General features: G+C 42.3%; 1 protein-coding gene across 2 annotated transcripts in view; it reads left to right on the forward strand.

The window, feature by feature from the left end:
• mybpc2a (myosin binding protein Ca) overlaps nt 1-22083 on the forward strand; it is a 94058-nt gene extending 71975 nt beyond the window's left edge. For both annotated transcript variants that reach the window (XM_079564374.1, XM_079564373.1), the window contains exons 22-27: nt 1933-2128; nt 6606-6745; nt 9117-9276; nt 13787-13923; nt 15637-15823; nt 21812-22083. In XM_079564374.1, the coding sequence (XP_079420500.1) occupies nt 1933-2128; nt 6606-6745; nt 9117-9276; nt 13787-13923; nt 15637-15823; nt 21812-21846 (855 nt within the window). In that variant the 3' untranslated portion in view covers nt 21847-22083. The remainder of the gene's footprint in view (nt 1-1932; nt 2129-6605; nt 6746-9116; nt 9277-13786; nt 13924-15636; nt 15824-21811) is intronic.
• Nucleotides 22084-22492: the final 409 nt, after the last annotated feature.

Here is a 22492-nt window from a genome sequence, read left to right on the forward strand (position 1 = left end):
GGATGTGCTGGAGAGGGTTTTGCGCAGTGGTCACACTCTCCCTTCAGCAATTACTGGGTTGCAGGTTCTAAAATGTGATGATGTCACTGGACCCAGTGAGGGGCAGGAGATAGCAATACCTAGCAATACAAGACAGGGTTTCTGCGGGGCATTAAAAAGCATTAAAAGTTATGCAATGAATGGTGCCAAAATCAAGGCCTAAAATGTAATTGAATTGGATTCAAACTAAATTTCTTGATAAATTGTGACATCTCTCAACAGTTTTTACTGTATAAGTTTATTGAAAATACTAAAATCATGGTCTAAAACAGTGGTAGGCAAGTTTGTGTCGTGGAGGGCCAATTTTGTTCAATGCCAAAAACCATTGTGGCCCAAAGTAAAGTACCACTTTCTAAAAATTCCAATGTTTGACAATATATATGACGTTTTGGGATGTCCTGCCAGGATAAAAAAAAAAATGATAATATAGACAGAATTTCCCGCATTTTGGTAGGTATTTGATCTCTTATTTGCTTATTAATAGTATTTCTCAAAATCCTCTTGGGGGCCAGAGGTTCTTTCCTGGAGAGCCGGATTTGGCTCCCGGGCCTAAAATATGTTCATTTGCAGTTTTTGGCTGAAATTCACCACATTTTTTTTATTTCAAAGTAGCACATTTTGTCCAATTCTCTTTCCTCGGGTTGATTTAATGTTTGCAAATCCTAAGAAATGATGCACCGAATGAAAAATTCAATTTGACTTGCCTGTACAAAACAAATGCAACACTTAATCTTTCAACATTGCAGAATCTTATTGAAACAATGCCACAGTGAAGGAGTGCTGTAATCAAAGCTAAAGGTGGTCCAACCAAATATCTGCATGTGACCTTTGTGTCGCCGTTTTTATTTTTTCTCTCAAGCCACAACCAACTTACTCAAACTAAATTCATAACCAAGGTGAGTGCAGCGCCTTGCCCATGGACACAACGACACCATGCACTGGTTTGAGCTGGCATATATTGGAAACAATTGGGTAAGGAAAGCACTTTCCAGCCCTCAAGGCGAGCTGCTGACATTGCCGCAATACCACCCCCTAGTGGCAAGAGGCGACTCCAGAAGGCTCACTGTAGCAATCCTATGGGGACTTTACACGTGTCAAAAACAACTTAAAAGTCTGGGTCTAAAATCTTTTATTGTTTCTAAAAAATAGAGTTTCCTCAAGTGGCTAATCGGAGGGAAGTGTCATGGTTTTTGTTCTAGTTTTTTTTTTTTTTTTTTTGGCTTATGGAGCACTGTGGAGGCTTGTTGCTACCATAGACTGTAGAAAAAATGGACGTCTTATGCTCACTCCTCCCCGTTTACCAGAATGACCACGGCCGTGGGGGAATTCATGGCGGATTTACAGACTCCCCCTCCCCAGCTCTGACGAAGCATGTTCCTAAAAAGGACATGGGGGCGGGATCTTCACCGTAGACTCGGCCCTTGCGTGACGTGTAGCTCGCGCTGCTTCAATGCTAACAGTCCGAGCCTCGTTAAGTACGAGATTTCAAAAATTCATATTACGAAAACCAGCCTGGTTTCATATATTGTTATTAACCCAGCGTTATCTCAGGAGGAATATCTAGCCTAGTCTAGTGTTGAAACAATTGAAACCAGGCTTTAAAGTAGTTTTTAACGTGTCTAAAGTCCAATGCTTTTCAATGGGTGCCTAGCGGCGATATGGAGGTACTACAGCAACGGCGGAGCAATGGCGGCCCCCACGTTTGTGGTCAAAAAGCAGAGCAGCCAGCGGCCATTGGTTGCTACTCAACCCGGCAGGAGACTGAGCTGCCGTCATGGATTCTCTCTCGACTGGTGTAACTAACGTAAATGAGAAGGAGTGATGCATGTTGTTGTGTGTTTACCTCTCATTTCATGTTTCACAGCCTCTCTCCTCTGCCCCCTATGGCTGTAGGGTAAGCCTCGCCCCGTGGTGACCTGGTTCAAAGACGGGATGCCCCTGGAGGACCGGTCCGTGGGGATCCGCAACAGCGAACTGGACTCCATCCTCTTCATCCGCACTGCAGAGCGAGCCCACTCCGGAGTCTACACCCTGCACGTTCAGATCGAGAACACGTCCGACAGCGCAGACATTCACATCCAGGTCGTGGGTCAGTGACAACTTCACAACTCAAATACAACAACAGTCTTGCTTTAAAGTGCAACTCCTCTATTTTTTTTTATGAAGGAACATTATAACATGTTTAAAATCTCCAAAAGGTCATTACAGCAAAGAATAACTCAATATTTTCGGATCAGGGACAGGTCTAGCTTTAAGTCTCCCTCTTTTTGTCAGCGCAGACCGTGTTCCTCCTGAACCAGGTGTTTGAAGCCTGAGATTACGGCGGTGTGCGGTGCGTCTCCTTAATAACCCATTTGGAAAAGCGGATGAGGCTAATCTCCCCCGTGTCACTGGCTCTTTCTCAGACGTGATGGTAATTCCTGGGATGGGTGTTCAGACGCCTGGAGCTTTGATTTCCCCGATCCCTCTTCCCATGAGCCTCGGACTTACAGCGACGGGATTTGTGACTTTGAGGGGAGCCGAATCTTTGGGATCTTTTCGTTTCAAAGAGTCGTTAAAGTAACTGGCCCTAAAGAACTCATATTATCTATGAACTAATCGCTGGAAAAGGCCATAACATGTCATCCCATAGAAATCATAGAAATGCCTTTAGCTATGACAATGGCAAATTTATTTATAACGCACTCTGAAAGAACTAACTTGACCAAAGTGCTACAAAAGCGCAGGTTAGCCAGCCAACTATGGGATTTACGGCTCTTTACAGGGACTCTTTGGGATCCGTTCCTTTCAAAGAGCCATATTGATAGAAGGTTCTTTTATTTAAAGGGACTATACAGAGTTTAAAAAATATTATTATTAATTAAGAAAATGCTCCAGCGATGTCCTAATGTGTAGAATGAGGCCAAACCTATTCACCACAACTGCCTCGAAAAATCCTGCACTGTCACTCCAAAAGTCGTTGCTTCGGGCCCAAATTGCTGTCATGCACGAGTTTAATATTGAGACTGCAGTTACGCGTAAGACCTGAGGTGGCAGTAGTGAGCATAAAATGACCAGCTTGCATCTAAAATCACAAAAGGGCTGATATTTACACTTTGAAAAATGTGTTTGGGAATGAAATCTTTCGCTTGTCTGACAAATCATTTTTAGTGCATTTAGCTTTGACTTAAAGGGACTATACAGAGTTTAAAAAGAAAAAAGTATTTTCCTCTCCCCACATGTTCCATCCATGTCCTAGAATGTAGAATGAGCCCAGACCTATTCACCACAACTGCCTCTAAAATCCTGCACTGTCACTCAAACGTTGTTGCTTTGGGTCCAAGTGCCGTCATGCACGAGTTTAATATAGAAGGTGCAGTTACAGGTATGACCTGAGGTGGCAGTAGTGAGTATACAATGGCAAACTTGTGTCTATTCTCTTTAAGTGCAAAAAAAAATCACTTGTGTCGCCTGCTCCGTTGTTGAGCTGATTCTTGTGTACGAGTTCTGGGTAGAATTGAAAAGATGGTTCTTTTCACAGTTGAGATTTTGTTCGAACCGAGTTTCCCGTACTAGCCAGCTTGCTAACTGTCCACATGCGTTTATTTATACAGTACATTCATATAATACCATAGTGCGCACACTAATGGTTAATTGAGTATTAACCGCTAAGGGCCTTAGTTAACTGCTAATGAAAAACTTGAAAACATGCTGCCCAAGTGTCCAGTGTACAGCCAGGTCGGCGCTCGCAAGGCCATAATTGCGACAGCGCGACCCAAACAAACGCACATGTTCACTCTCCACAACCCCAACACCCTCTCACTTGCCCTCGGTGGGTCTGGTTGGAGGAAAAGGTTGTTCTACATTAGTTACATAGTTAGAAAACACAAGATCAGGCCTTATATGTTTAAATCAATTTGATCCTTTTCCAAATGGTTCGCATTGTGACTTATTAACTGGAATATTCTGCAGTGTGGCTTTAAAGGGGCTAGATGCAAGTTAGCCATTTTATACTCACTACTGCCACCTCAGGTCATACGTGTAACTGCACCTTCTATATTAAGCTCGTGCATGACGGCACTTCGGGCCAAAGTGACACCTTTCTGAGTGACAGTGCAGGATTTTAGAGGCAGTTGTGGTGAACAGGTCTGAGCTCATTCTACACATTAGGACATGGCTGGAACATGCAACATCATTTTAACAGTTTTAAACTCCGTGTAGTCCCTTTAATAAACATCATCCAAATGTACAGCAGGACTAATTTACCCTTTGAAATACTGTACATGTGAATGACACTTTGCGCCACATTTAACAAAGTCAATTTAGTGCAAAGGTTTTTATCTTTAACTTCTCTTCAGTTATATTTGTATATATTTGCATATAAATCCCCCAATGAGAGCCATATCGTTCCAAAGAGTCGATTCAGCCATGAAAGTACTTGCCTCGGTAGATCAGGAGAACGTGGAGAGTGGTATAGAATCATTGAGCAGGACGGACTCCCTCCGGATTAACTGTACTCTGGGATTAGGCTGGATTTAAAGGGACACTGTCACTTATAGAAACTGCTCATTACTCGAGCGACCTCTATAAGATGTGTCACAGCTGCATGTTGTAGGTTGGGGCAGGATTAGCTTGTAATTTGTCATAATCACCTTAAACATATTGCTGGGGTTCAGATGACCCAGGGTTTCCGAGTGTTGTAAATCAGGTTCACATTATAAGATTTGATGATGCCACCATTTCTGATGTAGGGCAGGGTCCTATAAAATCCACGCTAATTCACTGCTTTCGACGTTTTACCACCTTTTTTAGTTAGTGACTTGTACAAACTTGTCATATAATCATTTGTCTCAGAGACCTTTCTACTGCCATCAGTTACGAACCCTGAAAAGGCCAGATTGATATTATAATGACATTAGCGCACATATACTGTTGTTTAAATTATTCAGGAAGTGGATGAACTTTAAGCGGAGCATTTGGTGCATTGATCCAACCAAAGCAAAAGTTTAAAATGAAGCCACGCAATAGACGGCATCATATTTTGCCCATATTTGGTCATGTTCGAAGCAGCCAGAGGGGGAAAACAAAGAAGAGAAAAACTTTAACTCTCCATTACTTTAACAAATGCTGAATTATTAACATATTGTCCTTACTAAGTAGAGACACAGAGACATGTAGAGGAGCAAAGTGCATCAACAAGCCCATAAGTATTTAAAAAACAGACAATGCTAGCCAGAAATCTACGATAGCTTCATGCTACATGTGCTACATGTGCTTACTTTAGTAACATGTGCCGTTTTTTTTTTTGCATCTACTGAACAATTTGCGGTGATAAACATCCATATGGACCCGATTTTGGCTTGACTTTATTGGTGTTATGATGAATGTGTTAATTCAGCCTGGATAGACTCAAACAGACAAAAGCAGCGATTAGGAAGATTTATTGACGTGTTTATTAGTTTTGGCGGTCAGACCCCGGTGGTAGACATTGATGTATGATGTATGAAAGTCAGTGTGGATGAACAGCTTGGAGTTAGGGACGTCTTCCCCCGGAGCCTGGACACTGGTGGTGGTATAGGAGACCCGTGAAGATGCAGCAGGTAGAAGCTGTGGACGGAAGAGGCGGAGATGGGGCGGAGGTGGGTCGCAGCACAGCAGGGAAGCACCATGATTGCTGGGGCTTGAAAGCGGGACCGAGGGGAATGATTGGCTGCTATGGAGGTGCGGCTCTTACACTGATGGCTGAGGTGGAGGTGTGGCCCTCTCGGAAGCGATCATTGGCTGGAGGTTATGCTGAAATCAATCTCCCAGGTTAAATTAACGCCTAGGCCTCACCAGTCCGCCAGAAAACGGCTAAAAGGCGTAAAAAAAATGTGTGATTCCATGATAGGTTTTCTTCCCCCTCAGCTAGGTCACTCCCCCTGTATTTGCTCAAACCACCAGACTCTAATAAATCAGCTGCACAGGCTGGAATTTTGCGAATATGTGATTGATCTCGTGACAATCCATCTCACAGCGCCAGTGTGATAGAATATTATCACTTTCAACAAAGAATAAAATATGGTCACTTCTGTTTATCTGTGTGTACCGAGACAATACTAAACATTATGCCAGCTTCTGTTTGTATATGAATATAAATTACAAATGTTTATTCCTTATTTCAAGCAAAGATGCCAGCGGTACAAGAATGTGTGTCGCATTTTACAAAATACAGGGTTTGCATCGAAAGGGAAAGAATAGAAAAATAGCAGAAATCTAGTTAAACAATGAAGGTCATTTATTAGCAAGTCGGGCCTGTCCCGCGGTGGAGCTGGGGGACGTGCGTTCGTGTGTGTGTGGAAAGGGACGTCTGGAAGTCCCCGCTCAGACTGCTGCCCCCGCTAACCTGGCCTCGGATAAAGCGGACAAAGATGGATGAAGGAATTAAAATATTGTTTTACTAATGCGCACAGATATTCTTTCTCCTCCATTTTATTCCTGGTGTTTATAATTCATGCTGTATTAACTAAAGATAGGTTTTCCTTTTGTCCTTGGTTGCCCTTGCATAATGCCAAGCCTGTCTGATTATGCTCCCCTCTCTCTCCCAGACAAGCCGGGCCCACCCATAGCGGTGCGGGTCACTGACGTTTGGGGATTCAACGCCGCTCTCGAGTGGAAACCCCCCAAAGACGACGGCAACTGTGAAATCCTCGGCTACACCATTGAGAAGGCAGATATGAAAACTAAGGTACAACTGCAACTACAACTGACTTGTTTTCGATAAAGAGGACGCACAGTTGTTGCTTTGGCCCAGACACTCTTCAGAAACGTGAAAACCTCCAAAACACGTGCTCTTAAATGGGTCAAAAACGTGAAAAATGCCACGGTTATTAGCAAAATAGTGTGAAATTTGGAAACAAAGGCTTTGAAAAAGTGACCCGGTTAAACATGACTCCTGGAGCGGACAAACTGTGGTCGATCCCAATGCACTAATCAGCTTAAACCAACAGTAAGTTCAGAACAAAAGTCATTAATTTCACTGTGCACACCATTTCTGCATTTATAACACTGTGTGGGTTACAGGATACGGCCCGCGGATGATTACGGTTAATACAAAGCAAACATTGAAGTCTGCAGTGTCACATTTAGCTGCTGGCTTCTTTCATATGCCCTTTACACATGAATGATACGGCCAGGATTTTCAATTAATTTCAAATGGGGCAGGGTTATTAGTTTGCACAGAGGCAGGGGGGTCAGCAAGCTAATGCCTTTCTGTGAGGAGGTGCATGTCAAAGCTTTCAAAAGAGGTCCAGTCGAGTGATCCTCCATGACTTTTCTTCTTGAATTTAAATGAACAATAGGCGATTCCTCCAGCAAGTCCGTAGTCCTGACCGAGCTCTTTGTGGCTCCCCCGTGGTCACCTATTACTCCTGACTGGTTGCCCCGACAGCGTTCAAGGATGGGTCAAAAGCAGAGAGGGACAATAAAGTTTACCTCAACCAACCCAACTGGAAAAAAGGTGGTCGGTGGAGAGTCCTCGGCTTAAGTAGAGGAGTTTGAGTATCTCTGGGTCTTGGAGCATGAGATCGACATACGTAATGGTGCGGCATCTGTAGTGATGCAGTCACTGTATTCACCTTATTCTAGGTGCCACCATGAATTGTGCCGCCCCTACTCTCGTATTAGTTTACATAGAACAGGGTGAGTCAAGAGAAAATCAGTTCTACACGGATACAAAGACGTTTTTAGAACACGCAGTGAAACATTGCAGTGATGACTTGTTGGTGCAAATGAACATTTTACACAAAACAATCTACTGTGCTCTAGATTTAATGCAGACTTTGTGCTCTACCAGAAGAGTTGTGACAAAGGAAGTGCCGATCCAAAGCAAAAAGAGGCAAAAGGTGAACCGGATTTTTGTGGTGAATTGGGAAGCTCTTCATTTACCGATCTACGTTCCTACCTTTACCTATGATCATGAGATCAGGGTCAAGACTGCAAGGACAGAGATCGCGGATACAGTGAAAATCCATCCATCCATCCATCCATCCATTTTCTTCCACTTGTCCGTTGCCGGGTCGTGGGGGCAGCTGTTGGTGATGCCCAAATCACATTGCACCAGCTCCTTATGGCTCCTCCTAAAGACGGTGGGTCCACGGGAGGACGGCTTCACGTTTCTAACCGGGCTTGTTGGTCTCTCATAAGGGGCTTCTGAACCGCTCTTTGTTTGACCCGTCACCTAGGACCAGTTTGCCCTGGAAAACACTACCAGGGGCACGAAGCCCCCGACAACAGAGCTCCTAGGATCATTCGGGTGCTCAAACCCCTCCACCATGTTAAGGTGGCGGTTCCTGGAGGGGATACAGTGAAACTGATTTTCAAAATGAGTCACCCTGGAGGAGCTCAGAGTAGAGCAGCTGCTCCCTCACATCGAGAGGAGCCAGCTGAGGGGCGCAGGCATCTGTTTTGGGTGCCTCCTGGTCCCTCCCTGGGGAGGTGTTCTGGGAAAGGCCCAGGGCACACTGGAGGGACTATGTCTCTGAGCTGGCAGTGGGGACGCCTCGGGATCCCCCCAGAACAGCTGGAGGAAGTGTGTGTGGGAAAAGGGAAGTCTGTGAATCTCTGCTCAGACTGCTACGTTGGCGACCTGGCCTCAGATAAAGCAGAAGACAATGGATGAATGGATGGATGGATTAACCAACCCACCTAAACCTTTTACAGCATAATAGGTATACAGTTTCTCTAAATGTCAGGAGACTTGATGCTCTCCAAGTACTATTTCATGACCTACTTTAGCCCTTTTTCACCCAAACCCTTTTTCAGGACCTACCAGCACGTCCAAAAATACTCTTAAAGATTGAGATTAATATGTGCTACACTATGTTTGCAATTAAATGAAATAAACAGTTAATACAGAGATTAAAAATGATTACATTGCCAAAGACCTTGGTTATCGCAAGATAAAGACAAAGCATCTGTCAGCCTCAGTTTAGACGTTGTTGCTGTTCCTGTCGTATAAATGACATGATGCTGACAGCAGCTTCCTCTGGTTTCATTGGCCTCTTTTTCTTGTTCTTGTGGCTGAACCGTCTCGTCTCTCTCTCGTCCGCTCTCATCAGGAATGGTTCACGGTGTACGAACACAATCGAAGGCCCAGCTGCACTGTGTCCGACCTGATCATGGGCAACGAGTATTCGTTCAGAGTCTACAGCGAGAACATCTGCGGGCTGAGCGAGGACCCGGGGCCCAGCAAGAACACGGCCTTCATCTCCAAAGCAGGTAAACAAAGGACAGGGAGCGAGCACAGGAAGTACACAGTAAAGAGAGATGAGGGGACCTTGTAGACCGGCCGTGGATGGTGCCTGTGCATAATTGATCAAATTGATTCTGAAGAGTGAAACTGGCCACAGACGCAAATGGGCTTTGACATTTAGGAGACATTTTTGATAATTTCAGTTTTGTTTAATACTGCATATGTACACTTAGTATAGAAATGTATTGGCACCAACAGTGTCCGCCCTGTTTTCCATTATTTTTTCCCAAAGAAATTCAAGAGTTGAAAGAGCTTGACTGAGGATTATAAGCTATGTGCTAATTAGTGACCATAGCGCCATTATATCCAGTGAAAGAAAACACCAAATAATTGAAATACAGCGAAATGAGAGTATATCTTTTCAGCTTAAAATGTTTTGGGCAAGACTTTGATTCATTTGTGGTCAGGAGTTATCTTATTGTTGGTTAGTTTTCACTATACTTTTAATGTTTTGAAAAACAAAGTCTCTGAGAACAATGCACTGGGTTTTAACTTCTGGAACCTGAAGTCTGTCAAATGAGGTCCTGCAGGTGGTGGGTCCACAGAAGGACGGCCTCACGAGTCAAGAGAAAATCAGTTCTACACGGATACAAAGACGTTTTTAGGCCACGCAGAGAAACATTGCAGTGTTGACTTGGTGGTACAAATGAACATTGGACATTTTACACAAATCAATCTACCGTGCTCTAGATTTAATGCAGACTGTGTGCTCTACCAGAAGACTCGTGACAAAGGAAGTGCCGATCCAAAGCAAAAAGAGGCAAAAGGTGAATCGGACTTTTGTGGTGAAGTGGGAAGCTCTTCATTTACCGATCTACGTTCCTACCTTTGCCTATGATCATGAGATCAGGGGCAAAACTGCAAGGACAGAGGTCGCGGATACAGTGAAAATCCATCCATCCATTTTCTTCCACGCTGTTGGAGCTGCCCAAATCACATTGCACCAGCCCTCATGGCTCCTCCTGCAGGTGGTGGGTCCATGGAAGGACAGCCTCAAGATTCTAACCGGGCCTGTCTTCTGAACCGCTCTTTGTCTGACCCGTCACCTAGTACCTGTTTGTCATGGGAGACCTGGCAGGAGACTACCAGGGGCACGAAGCCCCCGACAACAGAGCTCCCAGGTTCATTCGAGCGCTCAAACCCCTCCACCACGTTCGGGTGGCGGCTCCAGAAGGGGATGAGAATGATGCAACAAATGCGAGTCAGTCAGGTCTGAAAAGAGAAAGGAAAGAAAACGTTTAACGCTTTGCTGAAAAGTTGCACAGTATAGCTTTAAAGAAATAAACTCAAACTCTTCTTCTCCTCTGGATCTTGTCCATTTATGGCCACAGGGAGGAGCAGTGTAATTGACTCGTAATTGAAGAACTTTGCCTTTTAACTCAGCTTCTCTTCCACCACAAAGCTTCAGTCAGTTACAGCATTTACCCGGCTCCACTGATGTGCTGGCCCATCCTCCACTCACTCCTAAACAAAACGATTCAATTACTTCACTTCCCCAGCGCAAAACGAGGGCTGTGCTTTGCTTAAACCAGCAGGACGTGACCCGTAAGAAAGCCCAGAAGGAAATCTTGTGGCCGAGACTGTTTTTTTTTTTTTCAAATGCAAAAACAAAACACACGCAGCAGCAGACGAACTCCCATGAACTCTCCCGCAGCCTCATTACGGCGTCCGAACTGTTCCATAAACTCAAGTGTGATTCGCACCTTTCGAGCAAAACAACAATGGGTGTTGTTTTGTTTCATCAGATGATTATTTCACTCTGATTTGCAGTTTAAAAACAAGTGAAAGTGCCAGCTGCCTCCGGCCAAATGCCCCACTGTTTGTGCTGATTCTGCATCTTCTCTAATCGGCGGAGACCAAGAGAGGCTTGTTTTGTCCAGAGACAGATCAAACAAAATACACTTGTTCTTTTTAAAGCTTTCACCACATTATAACATTGTTTCCTCATCAAAATCCATACCTGGGATAGTATTTTGTGTCATTCAAGTGGTTTTAAGCGCTTCAGTCTGTATATCCTGGATTTTCTTAACATAAAACTGTCCTCCTCATTTTTCAAGCTCATAATCCATCACGGGGCGTGTTCTGTGCTCAAATTGTGCGGCTATTATGCAAAAAGGGGGGGGGGGTATTATGCAAAATCGACTTTTTAGAGCTTTTTACCATGTTACAAAGTTGTTCTTGTCTTCTCGATGTCTTGCTAAACTTAATCCTTAAGCAGCACGAGCCGAACGCTGTGATTTTGTATTTTTTTCTCTCACTTTCATGGGCAGATACTAACATCATGAGTGATCGCTCTGCGACTGTTGTTAAAGTGATAGTCCGTAAGTTTGCAAAGTGAGGAGAGAGAAATTTGAAAAGAAACAATCAAATTCCTCCGAAGCATTTCTTCGTGAGATCAATAAAGGATTATCTTATCTTTGCAAAATGAGGAGAGCAGAAACAGAATTTTCAAAAGTCAACGATCAAGCCCCTCCCCCTCCCTTTCTGATTGGACCTGACAGGCCAGTTCACAGGAAAAGCTCGTCTCATTGGTCAAAGCGGGAGGATACTAGACTCTGATTAGTTGCTGAGATCCGGAAAGGAAGGACTTCACAAACAATATGATGTATATATTATTACTTACTTTAGATCAAAATGCAAGACCAGGTGGTTGATTTAGCACATTTTATAAAATGTGTAATACATTTAGACTTCCAGACTATCACTTTAAGTTTCTATTGTAGTTAATGAGAGCGGTTTCATCCTTCCTCCCCACCTCTGTCGCCGGGTTGCTCCGATTGAGTCTGGCCAGATCAAGCTCAGTTTAGATCGTACCAAATGGATCAGGATTCAACGATATGGCAAAAAAAAAAATCATGATTGTTTTTTGTTTTTTTTCTCATATTGATCTAATTCATGAATTTTCATACAAACCTCAGCTCAAACAAAATCCAAATGCTTCCCTCCAGTGTCATTTAAACTCTTAACCCCCACCTTTACCCAGTGCATTGTATCCAGTGCAGCTTTACACAAATCTAAAAGGTCACAAGCCAGATTAAAGCCTCATTTGAAAACTACATTGATCTAAACTGATCATTCTTTGCATTTTTGTTGTGTCACTTATTTTTTACTTTCTTTTTCATCATCACTCTTCTGTCACTTTTTTGTTGCGTTTTCATCAAATTTTTCAACACATTTTTGTCATGTTTTGTAGCTATTTTTGTCACCTTCTCGTCGCCTTTTTGTCCCTATATTGTTGTGTTTTTGTGGATTTTTTTGTCACTTTTTCATCGATTTTTTTAATTTATTAATTGTCTTGGAGAGTAAATACTACGCTGACAGAAAAGACAAAGGGAGAGAGGGATATTGTACATCCAATTATACAATGGAAATAATTTTATTCACCCAAACTTGGCTGTAAATACTGTTTAAAGTGACGCTAGCCCGCAGTTAGCTTTGCCCGTTAGCCTGTTAGCTTCTTCTGCGTGATTCCATTAGTGTGTATTGGTGGCCTTGGTCCGGTGGCAGTCAAGTTGCAAGCATGGTTTTCTGGCCAGAGACACCAGGGGGAGATGAAAGACCCTCCAATGGTCCCATAAACACTTGTATTACCCCCACAGGGACTACGGAAAGGATTTATTAAGGTAAACACGTTACTTAGTACTGCTTTAAGAGTTTAACACAGAAAAGTCTTCCTTTGTCTCGTCCAGACTCCAAAACTAGGTTCTGTTTCTTTCAGAGAATTGCCTGTAAGCCTGACGATTATAAAGTCCCACGATGATTATTGAGATCGAACAAAATAAAGATTGGAATCTGAATACTACACTATAACCTTGATATTTCCACTCTTTAGGATATTTTTATTACTTCAGGCACCAAAACAATCACACGACTACGCATTTATTATATGTGACCTTCAGGTAGTGGGATCAGGGTAGACATTATTTCAAATTTGTAAATGCTGAGGTACCCAAAGGCAGATTTAATATATTCACAATATTGCACCCGCCCTGCTCTTATGATGAGGCGCACTCTGTGAAAATAAAGCTGCTATTTTAGGAGCTGCAGTGACAAAAATACCACGTTTATTAGCACTCCTTAATGACGTAAGGAAGTGAAGTTGCAGGTTTAAGTGTGAGATTTATCGGGAACATTATATCCTTCTGGGACAGTTCAGCTAAACTTGAACTCACTGTATGTCCGTATATAACTGTGTACTAGAGCTGTGCATTTAATCATCCTCTGGGGCTTTGTATTCATCAGGTCTGCAGCCAGGAACAGTGCATGGTTTGGAATAAAGATGATATAAAGCGATCTACACTCATGCACCAAAGCAGTGAAAGCTAGACCAAAGAATACAGCAATTTGATCCACTTTAGTTTTTTCCAGCCTTATGTTTCTACCAATAGAGTTAGGGAATCCATCAGATAAATTAATATGTTAAAAACAGTCCTTACACAAAACTATAAATGACCCTGTGACTTGTGTTGTTTCCAGATTTGGGCTATAATCCCCGTCCGTACAAAGAGATGGACATGAGCCGCTCTCCCAAGTTCACAGCGCCCCTAGTGGACAGGACTGTAGTGGCAGGCTACACCGCGGCCATCAGCTGCTCCGTCCGTGGAGATCCTCGGGTAAGACTTTTCTTTCTTTCTGTGGTTTATTGAGATGTTGTAGGCGGCTCCTCCTACATTTTATTGCATAATAGGTATACCCCAGATCTTTCATTTTCCACTGAACAAATCTGGCTGTTGGTTCCAAAAAGTGGTGCTGATTCAGAACCAGTTAAAAGCTGGAGCAAGAAACAAACACCAGTGATTTCAGGGGCCAGGGGCGCGGCTTTTACTTCCAAGGAAACATATTATATATTATATATTCTTGAAGGCTAATTGCCGAGTGAGCCTCCTCTCGCTGAGGATCTTTGTCAATGTCCCGTCAGCACCGCACGCAGCCAGAGTCATAAGCAACAGGCATGAGCGGGTCCAACTCCACATTTTATAGGACTTTCCCTGCACTTTTCCATGGACATAAACAGAATAAACACTGTGGCAAAACTTTGGTTGTAGCTACGATTTTTTTTTAGATGTCACAATGTGGTGCGATGGTTCACACAGTGTACAGCGGCCATTATTTGACAATACGTTTGTTAAGTGGTGACGTCACAGCTCTACTTCCGGGGTCGTAGATGTGTGAGAAACTACAAAAAACTCTCTAACACAACAATCAATATTTCTGAAACTCAACGGGGAGTGACTGAACATACTTATTTCTCAGACTCATTAGCCAAAAATGCCGCACCTACTGCTAAAAAAGCAATATTTACTAAAGTCGGTACATCCGGTTTAGCGGAGATAAATGCTAACGCCGCAGCAGTTGCGGAGTCTGAGAAATAAGTAGGTTCAGTCACTCCACGTTGAGTTTCAGAAATATTGATTGTTGTATTAAAGAGTTTTTAATGTTTTCTTGCATATTAGCCGTATAGATACAGACGGTCTCTTTGGAATCGCCCATATATGGTCATGTTTGAAAACAGTTAAGGGGGAAAACAATTTGGAGAAAAATCAAAACTTTCTCTAATTATTCAAAAACTACTTAAACAAATGCTGAAATATGAATATAGTTTTCTACTAAATAAAGATACAAAGACATGGAGAGGAGCAAAGAGGTTCAACAGCCCATAAATACATAAATAACGGAGAATGCTAACTTGATGCTTCATGTTAGCATTGGGCTAATGCTAACGGTTAGCTAGTGCAAGCTACAACAGCTGTTTTTTCACTTCTACTGAACAATCTGCTGTGAGAAAATATTCATATGGGCCCAATTTACACTTCACTCTATTTATGTGTGGTAAATAAGTTGATATTCCACCAGAAAATGGCTGAAAAGAGTGGAAAATTGTGTTTCTCTAAAGATTCTATTTTCCCCCTCGGCGAAGCCACGCCCCCCTCTATGACGAGATGCCGTCTGTATCTATATTAGGACCCGGAAGTGGAAGTCGTGACGTCACACTTAACAAATGTATTTACTTCCCAATGCCATGGCAACAGTGTGTAAACACTTAGCACTGAGGTAGCTCTCATTTTGGTGAAAAACAATTCAGCATGGCACCGACCGCCACCAGCACTTTGATGGAAAAGCCTCGCTGATTCGCCAGCTTGCTGCCAACTAAAAATGTCATTCCTACTGTTCCTTCAGCCAAAATCCACAACAGTCCTAACACAGCCCTCAGTCACAAACTGTCACAATACAGAGACATTTAAATTGTAAAATAGCACTGCTGATGTGCCAAATAAGCCACAGTGTGCACGGTCTGTCCAACTGCTTGTCTTGTGACGTCCCCTCAGCCAAAGATCGTCTGGATGAAGAACAACATGATCATTGGAGAGGACCCCAAGTTCCTGATGCAGAACAACCAGGGCGTCCTGACTCTGCGCATCCGGAAGCCGAGCCTGTTCGACGGAGGGAGATACTCCTGCCGCGCCATCAACGCCCTGGGACAAGACGAGGTGGAGTGCAAGCTGGAAGTCAGAGGTACGGCTTTAATGGTCACTGAGGGAGGTAAACAAAGTGGGAGAGATGATCTCATGTGAACGGCAAAGTTAGTCAAGAACGAGGATATGCAGAAGCAACATGTGACTTCTGACTGGGCTTTCTGTCCGTTATTCCAAAGAGGGATTCGAGGTGTATTTCTCAAATACAGAAATAGTTCACGATTACGTGGTTAGTCCGAGGCAACATGTGAAAAACATTGCGTTGGATGTAAATACTTCACTGGAGGATAGTTCTGTTTTTGTCTTTAAGCTTAAAAGGTAAAACTTTTTAAAAATGAAAGATTTGAACTCATCAGCTTAGAAATAATCGGCCAAATTTGATCATTTTTTACCATCACCTGTGAGATGAAAACTACAATAAACCTTAGATAAATATTTCTTTAAGATACAGCTAATCTTTCATAGGACAATAATGTAAGCAGACGACCGGTCGGTGTTCAATCAGAAGTGTTTCTTTGATCTAAAAACTGCTTACTCTGCAGCTTAGAGCTCTTCAAACGTGCTGTGAAATGCCTAATGCAATGATCGTGCTCTGACAATCTGCTTTTTTATGATTTTGTCATATTGTGATTCAGTGGCTTTTAACTTGAGCTTATTACCAGCCATTTTAGGGTTAGGGTTAAGTTTAGAGTTAGGGTTAGAAATTCTGCATTAGGGCTGCTCGGTTATTGAAAAAATAATCACGATTATTTTAGTCATAATTGAAATCACGATTATTCAAACGATTATTTCTTTTTTTTATATCTTTATTTTATTAATTTATTTATCAAAAAACTATGCTGAGCAGTCATAAAAGTACAAATGATTTCAAGTACGCCTTGATTAAACACAGGTCTCTGCTTCACACCTGCTGATCACACAGCGCTGTTTGTTTTTATGTCAGGCAAAAGCATGAGCCATGGCACGTGGAATGCGAAGGGAAAATAATCCCAGCGGCCTGAAAAGAAAGTCTGCTTTGCAAAAAAAAATGTAAATTGAAAAAAAAAATTGGGGGGGGAAAAAATAATAAAAAAAATAATAAAAAAATAAATAAAATTTGAATAGGTTTTTTTTTTTGCAATTATGCTAATTTTGTAATCGTTTAGTGTAGTAATCGAAATCGTAATCGAATTTCAATTAATTGCACAGCCCTATTCTGCATATCCAAGTCCCAAAGTGTATTGACTGGAGAGCTTACAGCCTATATGCCAGTTAGGGCTGCTCGATTATAGAAAAAATAATAATCACGATTATTTTAGTAATAATTGAACGATTATTTGTGGCCTTAAAAAAAAATCTTTATTTTATTTATTCATTTTTATTATTATTTTAAAAAACAACAATGGACTACATTTTCTTTGGACAATAAGAGCTTTTTTTTTTTTATATGCTCACGTTTCTAAACTAATCCTATAGGGACACCTGCCCCCTGCTGGCCAGCCCTCACACCTGTCCAACAGAGCCGCGCGGCCTGATGACATCATCACACAGCGCTAATGTTTTTATGTCAAACCAAAGCATGAGCCTCTAGCACGCGAAATGCGAAGGGAACAGAAACAATCATCTCAGTGGCATGAAATAATAAGAGTTTGCTTTGAGCTCCGTTGAGATCTGCTCCTGAAGAAGAGTTTTAGACTTTTCTACTAAACAAAACCAGTGCCTGAGCAAAGGATGTCGAGGCTTCTAGAACAACGGTTCTCCTTTCAGCACAAGGTGAGCACTTAACAGTGGCGTTGTCTCAAGAGTTAGGTATAAAAAATATTAGTACGATGTTATTTACAGTTCTGTCAGGCTGCGCTGGTATTTCAGCTGATCAGACGCGCTCACACAAACCGCGCAGGACGGAGTTTTTGCGCTTTGGATGGACGAGCGGGAGGGCATCCTTAATAATCGTTTGTTCTCGATTATGCTATTTTTGTGATCGTCTAGTGTAATAATCAAAATCGTAATCGAATTTCGATTAATTGCACAGCCCTAATGCCAGTGTGATATCTCATTTGAAAGCCAAGACCTTCTAGTTTCTAAAACTATATGTAATATCTGTGTGAGTGAAACACAACTGAGATCACATTTGCCGTCCCTAACCCTAATCATAACCCCTGACCCTAAACCTAAACCCTGATCAGGGAGGACGGTGGAACACCTTAATGCGGCTGTTCAAATACAGACTCTTTTCCACACTCACTGCTCCCGCTGCTGTCAGGCTCTGAGTGAGTGACGGGGATTCAATCAATCATAGTGTGAACTTTCAGGAGAAACGGGTGGTTTTAGTTGCCTTTAAATGGCAAGTGCACATAAATCATGATCTAGACCAAAGAGAATAGAGAAAGAGAATGTTTTTTATATACAGTACTGGTCAAACGTTTGGAAACGCTTTTTTATGTTTTTCTTTTCTTTTAAGATTATTTACATTGTAGGCACTGAAGGCTCGGTGGCGCAGTCGTTAGCGCTTGTGCTTCACAGCAAGAAGGTTCCAGTTTTGATTCGCACCTGTTTCGTCCATTAAAATCTTTAGACTTAAATTTAGTCAAAGTGATATTTTTGCTGACTACAATTGGACTAAAACTAAATTAAACGTTTTTCATGAGACTAAAACTGTGACTAAAATGTCCAGATATTTTAGTCGACTAAAATGAGACTAAATAAAAATGAAAAGGAGAGACTAAAATCATCCAAACCTCTATTGGCAGTCTGAAGGTGCCTCATGTCATTTAAATTCTCTGCCAAAGGAGCAGCTCTGAGCTTTGTTCATGTGGGCGCAGCTCCATGAAGCAGAGGAGCAAGATTAAATATTATTGCAATGAATATTATAAATGCAAAGTCGATTAAATTTGTCTTAATTTTAGTCGACTTAAACTGGACTAAAATCTCTCTGTGTCGGCATAGGTTTGCTCCGGCTTCCCCTACCACTAAAAACATGTACAATTGCTGGGTTTCAGGTGACATCAAAGCATTGATGGTGGGGACCAGGTAAAATAATTTTGTTTTAGAGGTGTTATGACATCAAAAACAACCTATTTGGTTGTTTTCAGGTTCTAGAATGTGATGATGTCACAGGACCCAGTGTGGGACAGGAGCCAGTTTTTCCTATTAACTGCATTACACTTTCACAAGCAATATCTAAATAGAAAATGTATGTATTACAAAAATGATCATTAATGTCAGTCACTGGGTCCATGATCTCTCTGTACAAGACAAAACATTTCCTCAAAATACAAAATAATTTGGGACGAGGCCTGGTGGGGCTATGTCTCCGAGCTGGCCTGGTGTCGCCTCGGGGTCCCCCCAGAACAGCTGGAGGAGGTGTGTGTGGATCGGGAAGTCTGGGCATCTCTGCTGAGACTGCTGCCCCCTCGACCCGGCCCTGGATAAAGCGGAAGAAAATGGATGGATAAAATAATTATACCTCTATATATAGTATTATGGGCCTTTAGAACGCTGTGATGTCACCTGAGACCCAGCAATAGGTGAATCCTCCAGCCAGGTGCTCCTTTCGGGTCGCCCCAGTGGCATCAAAGGATGGGTTAACTGCAGTGGACCATTTTCCCTACAGGGACAATAAAGCATCCCTTAACCTTAACCTTAATTTATGAATGAACACGTATGGAATTATGTTTAAAAGAGAAAAAGTTGAAATAGATCCTTCAAAATGGCCGCCTTTTGCTTTGATCACTGCTTTGTACTTTTGACATTTCCTCCATGAGCTTCACAATGACTTGGTTTTCACTTCACTTCACTGTTAAACCATTTCAGGGACAAGGACCTTATGAAGCTCATTTTCTCATGCCAAGAATATAGTGTGGCAATTGAAGAATTTAAAATATAAAACATAATATTTGAGTTATGTCACCCTTTTTTGTTTCCTACATGTGTTCATTCATAGTTTAATTCCTTCAATGAGTGCAGTATTTGTTTCAAGAAAAAACGTTCAGCCCAAATTCAAACATCCTTTGTATAGAAATCCCAGGAACAAAATGAAAAGAGCTACGTTCACAACCTCTACACCAGCGTCGAAGTACGTAAGTTAAAGTAGAACATCTTTGACTAGTTCTCGCGTCAGGCCAACCTCACACACTGGGAGACTCTGGAACGCAGCCTCGTTCCTCCAGGGCTTAATCTCCTTCCGTGCGACTGAAGGGTGAAGTAAATCTCCTGTGGAACATCTCCGTCTGAGCCCATTCTCAGATCTCACTCTTAGAGCCGCTCAAGTTTAATCTGAACCAACGTGGAGCCCTCCGAGACTCCGCTGACCTTGACCCGTTTGAATGAAGCTTTGCATGTCAAAGTGGGGCTGTGTGAGGTAGTGCCATAACCACTGGATCACAATGGAGACGGATTTTACGCTCGTTATTTTGGGTCAAAATCGGTTATTGTGGGATTCCTGGGTGCTCCCGTTTCCCCCAGCGACCCAAAATATGCACAATAGAGCCCCATTTAATGCTGAAACTGACTTATCTGAATGTATCCCCTTATTAGCCGTAGTTACTCTTTATCGCTCTTCCTTTGTCTGCTCCTCTGCATGGTCTAGTTTATGTTGTTGATAACGGTTGCCATGGCAGCCAGAGCACACTGACCCTGTGTGAAAATGATAATTACTAAATCTTATCGTTCAATAAATGAATACATTAACAATACATGGGCTCAATATTTATCATCAGTGAATATATTTGCACTTTCCCCCATTTTTCAAATGTAATACTATATTTTTTCCCCCTGAAGTTAGTTGTGTCTTATTGTATTTCGTGTTCGTTGTGGGCTATTTTAACCTCTTAACCCCCACCGGAATGGAGCACATTTTCTCTAGTTTGGCTTTACCCAAATCTAAAAACTGCTTGAAAAAAAAGTGCAAAACACCAATGAAAGCGTGCCGGAAAAGCAACAATAATCAAGAAAAAAGTGACAAGAAAACAACTTAAAAGGGATGGAAAAAGCCACAAAAAAGAGCAACACAAATAAGTGACAGAAAGCACAAAAAAAACCTACAAAAACAGGACAAAGAAGCAACAAAGAGGCAAAAAAAAAGAGCGATAAAAACATGCCAGAAAAGCAACACAAACACAATTGTAAAGCAGAAAAAAAAAAAACGTCACAAAAACTAAACAAAAACAAAAAGGAGGCGAAAACATGACAAAAAAACCCATCAACAATGCAACAAAAAAGTTGCAATCACTTTTGTAGGTTTTAGATTTCAGATGAGGCATTACATAGTAAGTAGTCTAGCCCAGGAGACTTTTCAGAGCCTCAATGTATTTTTCCTATAGCCACGAAACATCGCAAATTATGAACGATCCAGACCACATATAGGTGAGGCCAAAGCCTGATTTATTCATCTCTGAACCCCCACCTGAACCGAGCACATTTTCTTCAGGTTAGAAAACTGGGTGGGAATCTCATGACCTGTGGAGTCCTCCAGGGGTCAATCTTGGGACCCCTCTTATTCAACTTGTTCATGCTTCCATTGGGTCAGCTAATAAACAGCAACAACGGGTCGTACCACAACTATGCAAATGACTCTCAAAGACAAAGTGTTGTCAGTCACCTTGAGTCTCTCTCTCTAAAACCAAAAAGTCAGGATTGAAATCTAGGAGTAATCATGGACTCAGACCTGAACTTAAACAGCCACATCAAAGCCATAACATCAGCAGCTTTTTACCATCTGAAAAACACTGCTAAGATCAGAGGTCCATGCATTTGTCTCCAGCAGGTTAGACTATTGTAACGGCTGCTCACTGGCCTCTCTAAACGAGCTGTTAGAGATACGGAACATCCAGAACGCTGCTGCGCGAGTCCTGACAAGAACCAGGAAATATGACCATATTAGTCCAGTGCTCCGGTCTCTGCACTGGCTTCCTGTCACTCAGAGAATAGAATTTAAAACAGCTCTGCTTGTTACAAGTCTTTTCATGGTTTAGCGTACCAACTTTGGCCTTCCGACTTTGGCCCTATAGCTGCTGTTTTAACTCATGTTTTCCTTTTTATTCCCTTCCAGTTGTTCAAGAGAAAGAAGAAATCAAGGCAAAATGAGTCTTCAAGCTTCAATCAACCCGGAACCCCCCCAAATCATAAAACATTACGATAGTGAATAGTTTAAAAACACACGGAGTAGAATAGACCTCTCTTAGCATAGGCCCTGTTTGTTTTCCGTGACATCAGTGATAAATCCTTTGCTGAGGTGGAGAGGCTGATGATTGTGACTGCGTTGGATGTATTCGTGCTGTCTGTCATTGAGTGCATTATAAAACAGGCTCTCATCCATTACGGCCCCCGTGTGGTGGTGTGTTTATGCCCCCGATGCGTTTATGGGAGGGAGGGAGGGGGGGGGGGGATTTATGATTGCGATAAAGCTGTAGACGGAGAAGGCAGGAATGACACCAGGGGAGAGAGTCGGTACGTACAAGGACTGGGTGCAGAAAGGATCTGAGATTGGAAATATTTTAATAGTAAAAGCTCTGGACAAAGACTTAGGTTTCACTTAGAACATTGAGCCGGACATATCACATGAAATTGAGACTTAAAAACAGTAAGGAGTGAGGGACATAGGCTTAAAAGAGTAGATTTTGCATTAGATGTATTTGTAGTGAGGTGAGAGGAGAGATGTCCTGAGTGCAAGGTTTCCACAGGACATTAAAAAGCAATAAAAGTCATTGGATTAATTGTGCAAACGTAAGAG

Source organism: Gobius niger, assembly GCF_951799975.1.
Source record: "Gobius niger genome assembly, chromosome: 10".
NCBI lineage: Eukaryota > Metazoa > Chordata > Actinopteri > Gobiiformes > Gobiidae > Gobius > Gobius niger.